We start from the raw sequence: 6,000 nt of genomic DNA, 5'->3' as shown, positions 1-6,000 counted from the left end.
CTTCCACCGCCACCCCTAAGGTCCACATAGAAAGTCTTTCAAAATACACCTCCTCCTCAAATTCTCCGATGATCTGTCTTCTAGACCCAAGCAGCTGGAGAAGTGAGGATTTTGTTTGAATTATCCAGCAGCTTTTTTTCCCTCCTCCTTTTCCCTCTGTCTGGCCCCGGTTAAGAACTAGGATTTCTTGGTGCTCTCTCCCGGCCCGCTAGCTCGCAGTCCCCATGCTCTCCCGCCACTGGACTTCCTCCCCTTTAAGGCCCTCCCCTCCCCCATGTCCACGCCTCCCCTAAGCCCCACCCTCGGTCCTCCCCTTTAAGGACTAGCCCAGGACGCCGAGCAGCCTGTGACGCGGCCGCCGCCCCCGGGCTGGTACTTCTCGGCGCGGCGATTCCTCCGGCCGGGCCCCGCCGTCCCGCGTTCCCCGGAGCGCACGTCTCCGGGGGGGGAGGGAGCAGGGCTGGTGGGCGCCCGCGGCGCACAGCGGGACCCACGGGGCCCCGCGACCCGCCGAGCCTGGAGCCGGGCCGGGGCGGGGCAGCCGGCTCCAGCCCGGAGCAAACTTCGCCGCCGGGCGGGGCGTGGCGGGGACCCGGGCCCGAGCCGGAGGAGGGGGCGGCCGCGGCCCCTGCCTCTGCGCGCGAGTCGCCGGGCACCATGCTGTCGGGCTCTCCGGGCCAGACTCCGCCGGCGCCGTTCCCCAGCCCGCCACCGCCCGCCCCGGCCCAGCCGCCGCCGCCGCCGTTCCCCCAGTTCCACGTCAAGTCGGGCCTGCAGATCCGAAAGAACGCCATCACCGATGACTACAAGGTCACCAGCCAAGTGCTTGGCCTGGGCATCAACGGGAAGGTGCTGCGGATCTTTGACAAGAGAACCCAGCAAAAATTCGCGCTAAAGGTAAGTCTGGGCCGCCCGGGATCGCGCTGGGATCCGGTGCAGCTTCCGGTCACTCCGCGAGTGGCCGGCACCGGAGAGGACTCACGGGGACTGCCATGTTGGGGTGTGAGTGGGGTCCAGCCGGGAGGCCACGCTTGGGTCCGGGACGGCCTCTGCTCGCTTCACCCGGCGCCGAGGACACGGTGGCCTCGTCCTCCCTCCCTCCTTCCTTTCTGTGGGCACAAAAGGCCCTTTACTCATTGAGCTGGTTGGTCGGTCGGTTTGGAGAAGTTCGCTCTCTGAGGTTTCCTTAACCCTACTCCTTATTTGGGAGCCGGAATGTGACTTCGCTCTCCTCGGCCTCGCGAGGTCGGCGCGCAGCGGTGGGGCGCGTCGGCGCGGCGCTGGAGACTGGGGACCCCGCCTCCGTGCCCCGCGATTGTCTGGAACCGCCAGTGCCTGCCCTGCGCCGCGCCGCGCCGTTTCCATTGCTCCCTCCACCGTAGGAAACCTTGTCTGTAAGCCAGGCTTGGCTTAGTGTTGGCAACTGGTCCCTGGTAACTGGAGACTCATAGGCAGGAAATAGTATTCCTGCGTTTGGGAAACCCACTCTTAATCTCTGTAGGTCTACTTGCTTCTATCGGTGGTAGCGGAGGAGAATCGGGATTTCAAAAGGTCCTACTAAAGCACGGGAGTCTGTCATCCAGGGTCACTGCAAAGTTTTCTTCTCTCTGGGGTTTCAGGTTACACCATATCTCTAAAGGTCACTTGTCAGGTTTCTTTCTCCTGGGGTGTCTCAATGATTGGAGGAGCAAACTACTTCCTGTGTTATATTTTTCTCTTCCCCTTCAGCCCACACAACTTGCTTTGTTTCAGCAATTAGAAGAGTACAGATAGATTGAGTTATGAGTGAGACGGTTGTCATACACGGCCCACGGGGCCAAAACCTGGTACTGTTTGTAGGGGGAAAATAAGTTCAGTTTTTATGATGTTTTTTGCTGTTTTCATCCTCAACATCACATTAAAAAAAAAAACAAACAAACCAAAAAACAAACTATAAGCTCTTGGGGTTGTTGCTTGGTGTGAATGCTGGAGAGGGACTCTTAGAATACTAGAATACTGAAGTATTTTTACTGTCCACTTCCCTTTTGCTGTTCATAGCTAAGCAAGGAAAGGAGTTGATTGGGTTGAACAGTGGCTCTGACCTTGGGGACCGAGGCAAGGGAACAGTTTGACCACAGTTTATTGTTGAGGAAGTGGCAGATGTTCTTTCCGGGAAAGATTTCTCTCTCCTCTGCCGTGCCATCTGCCTTTACCCATCAGCACACTGGGGACACTAGCTGTTCATTCTCGTGCCTAGTTGGAACATAGTATAACGACTTCACAACTACAACAAAAAAACCCCCGCTTCACCCCTTGAATACGCACACCGTCCTCTGAAGTGCTCCTGGCTGTCAGTTCAGATTGCTGGTGTTCTTTTCTTCTTTGAATAGCTTTGAAGGGAAGGAACCTAGCAGCGTATGAAACAGTCTTCAGGCTCCCCTCTCCAGTCAGAAGTGGGTGAAGTCAGTCTGTTTTGACAAGCAGCCTGCTCCTAGATCTTCAGGGCTGACTCAGCTGGCAAATTGCAGATTTCTCATACATCTTTGTGTCTCATACATCTTTAGTAGTAGCGGAAGAGAGGGGAGCCTGGGTGTTTGGAGGGTGGCAGCCCTGTCAAGTGTCAACAGTATTTGCATACCCAAACATTGGCTAAGACTGTAATCACAGCCTCCAGGGAATCTGGTTAAAAGAAATCCTGTTTCAGTGACACGCACCACCGAGATTCCTAAGTCTTACACTTTAAAAACTTTAGGTGCTGAGTAGTGAAATGATTTCAATGCAAGGAGCCTTTTTGTGGGCAGCACGGGGAGAGGATACAGTGGAGCAAGCTGGGCTCATGATCCCTTTGGATGCTAAGAAGAGACCTGCGCTCCATAGAGTACCCACCCCATCCATGCCTAGGGACGTAGTGCCCAGCGTGGCACTGTGGGGTTTCCGAAGGCTGCCTTGTAGCCCCGAGGAATGATGGGGAATGAAGGGTGGTCATAGGCTCTGCTCTTTGTTCTATTAAGTGAAACCAGAGCTTTAAAGAAACCAGTCTAAGGATGGCTCAGTGGTGAGGAGCACTTGTTGCTTTTGCAGAGGACTCAGGTGGGTAACACCTACCAAGTGATTCTAGTTCCAGGGACTCCAACACCCATTCTGTCCTCTGTGCTCACAGTATGCACTTGACACACACACACACACACACACACACACACACACACACACACACACACACACACACACAGAGGCAGGCAAAACACCCATACACATAAAATAAGGATAAATAAAATAAAGGAACCAGCTGGTCCTGCTGTTTTCCTTTATCCTCTTGGGAAAGCTGATGTTTAGATGCTTCTGGTGGACACTGTCACCTTGCTTTCTCATCCCTGCTTGCTAGCCTCGGAGTCATGCACACACTTCCAGTCAGTTAGAAACCAGTTGAGAGATCATCACCATCCAGCACATTCATTTAGTTGAGGAGAAAACTAAGGCCCAAAAGGTAGGCACAACTTGTCCAAGGCAATTGGTAATTCTTGCCGGTCACTTGACTGAGGCAAGAACTGAACCCAGTTCTTCTGTTTCCTAGTCCCCAGGCCCCTCTCTACTTGTAATTGCAGTGGTGTTGACAAGTAAGTATCCAGTTGCTGTTTCAGAGGCTGCTCCGGCCTATTGGCCCCATTTGTTGGCCTGAGGACAGTGGTGGGTATATACCACCTTTCAGCTGCATTTCCTAGAGTTGGAGAGGCAGCTTCAAAGCCAGCAGCTTCTTGAGTTTTGGATGTATAACAAGCCCCCCACTCCCCATTAGGGGCTTTGTGATAGATATCCTATTTATTCCTCTTTGGGGACTCTGTACTTCCTTTGGAGGGACACCCAGTGTCAGTCCATCTGTGTACGAGCTGTCCGTCTTCCCCATGGGTCACATGGCTGCATTCTGCCTCACTGTGCCATGGTGACGCTTAGGAATTAGCTGAGCAAATTTAATTAAAGCTTGTATTATTGTCCTAGTCTGCTGTTCAGTGCTGAGTAGGTGAAGCGTGTTATTGCTTTGCAAAATGCAGAATGTTGTCATAACTTATCTCTGTTTATCTTTCCATTGCGTGGATTAGGGGAAGCAAGGTCCTGTAGTTTCTTCCCTTTCTCCAGTGTGCCTCTCTCTAGGTCATTTAAGTGCCACAGTGACGTAGCTGCTTTTGGTGACATGATGGAGAGATTAGAACCTGTCATTGTTGTCCTGGACATCGTTGAAGGGCAATGCCAACACTCTCTCACTGCCTGTGCCCCCACCCCACCCCACCCCCTCCAGTAATGTCCTCATTCTGTGTCCTCACTGGAGAGATGACCTGATAGTGTGGCTGGCAGGGGGCAGTCGCAGTTTGACATTTGCTGGATGGAAACCCGAGGTGAGGAAAGTCTCGTGATCTTGCCATCTAGTTTGGTTCCAGGGAGTTGACAGTTTGTGGAGCATTGGCCATATGTTTATTAGGCTAGAGGGTAGTGCCCTGTAAAATGTTTGGGGTCAAGAAATCTATTTGGAAAAGGCTAGGTCAGTAAATGTAGTCTAGGGCAGCATTGTCAGATAAGGTAGGCATAGCTGTTTGTATTAAAGTAGCCAGCGTGCAGGCATAAAACCAAAGGAAAAATGCAGTTGACAGCCACAGTTTGGACACTCAGAAGATAGTAGAGCCTCGCAGGAAAGACTACTGGACGTTGCTGGCCTGGGGGCTGAATTGTGTGACCAGGAATAGAGGGATTCTGAAAGACGGACATCTGTGAGGAAGGATTGCTGATGCCAAGAGAGGCCTTGGCTGGTGGCAGTGGGAACTTGTTGGCCTTCTGAGGAATGAATGGGTCTGCCAGAAGTCTTGAACCTGGTTGTGGTTAGAGCTGAGGGGAAGACAGGGCACCAAGTAGGTCAGGAGCAGTGGGGCTAGAGCTCGGGACTGAACTTACTTGTCTTGGGGTCAAGTCAGCTTTGAAGTGTTTTGTTATGTTTCGGGGAGGTGGGTAGACATCATTGAAGTGGGGTTTGTAGACTTAGAAAGGCCTTCAGAGACTATTTTTGTCTTTTGGAATATGACTGCAGACGTGTCACCCTGGTGTGGTCTTAGCCTCTCTACTGAAGCAGGTCTCTGGGTCTCTCTTGATGCAGGATTAGAAGTAGGTTAATGTTCCAATGGTCCTTTTTCATTTGTGAATTTTAGACTTTCACGTCATCTGAAGGCTCTGTAGTTAAAGTTCTGGTTGGTGTCTAAAAGTGAGAGAGTAAGGAGGAAAAGCATCATAGGGCCTCAGGGCCACACTGGTGGTGCTGGCGGGGTCTAGGAAACAAAGTGCTCTTTTCCAGGGGACGATGAAGGCATGGGTGTCCATGGTTGGAGAGACAGGAACTGGGTGGAGCAGGAGTGAGGGTGGGAACAGGAGCCAAACGCTCCTGTGCTCTCCGGGAACCAGGGATGTGAGGGGTCTGTGCCAGAGGGCATGGTGTCAAAGAGGGCAAAGGTGGGCAGGTCTCAGCCCCTAGGTCCGAGTAGTTTTGAGGTGTCAGAGCAGGCGATCGCTTTTTTGTGGTACAGCAGTGCTCACTGTCCCGCCTCCTCTGTTTCACACCCTCCCAAGGGTCATGGTGAGGTCTCAATGCCCACCCTCCATCCACCATCTTTTGTGTGGTTCTCTGCCTTGGATGGAGGTGAGTGGGCAGGGAGAGTAATTTGTAGGGACTGCAACAGCTCTTGATAGTTGAGTAATAATGGGCACTCCTTGGTCATCTTGTCACCTCCTCCGTCCCATTGAGGAAGAAGCTGGGCTGTGGCAGAAAGGCTCTGTGGTGTGTCCCAACGCTTGCTTGCTTGTGGGCAGTGGAGCCGTATGCTGTGGAACCTGCTCTTGGTGTGGGTTTCTTAGACTGTTTGGTTGCCAGCAAGGAGTGATTGATGCGGGTCCTGAAGACCTGTCAGTCAGCTTCACACTCAGCTCCCTGGTCTCTCACAGGAGCTCTTCATATATCCCCCCTTGTAAATGGGGCACTGGTAGGGG

General features: G+C 52.9%; 1 protein-coding gene across 1 annotated transcript in view; it reads left to right on the top strand.

Annotated features, from left to right (window-relative positions):
• Positions 1-332: 332 nt before the first annotated feature.
• The window catches only part of Mapkapk2 (MAPK activated protein kinase 2), a 45,841-nt gene continuing 40,173 nt past the window's right edge, over positions 333-6,000 (top strand). The window contains exon 1 of the mRNA XM_052201190.1: positions 333-897. Within this exon, the coding sequence (XP_052057150.1) occupies positions 658-897 (240 nt within the window). The 5' untranslated portion in view covers positions 333-657. The remainder of the gene's footprint in view (positions 898-6,000) is intronic.

The sequence above is a fragment of the Apodemus sylvaticus genome, chromosome 12 (genome assembly GCF_947179515.1).
Source record: "Apodemus sylvaticus chromosome 12, mApoSyl1.1, whole genome shotgun sequence".
NCBI lineage: Eukaryota > Metazoa > Chordata > Mammalia > Rodentia > Muridae > Apodemus > Apodemus sylvaticus.
This window is presented reverse-complemented; position numbering and strand designations above follow the sequence as displayed.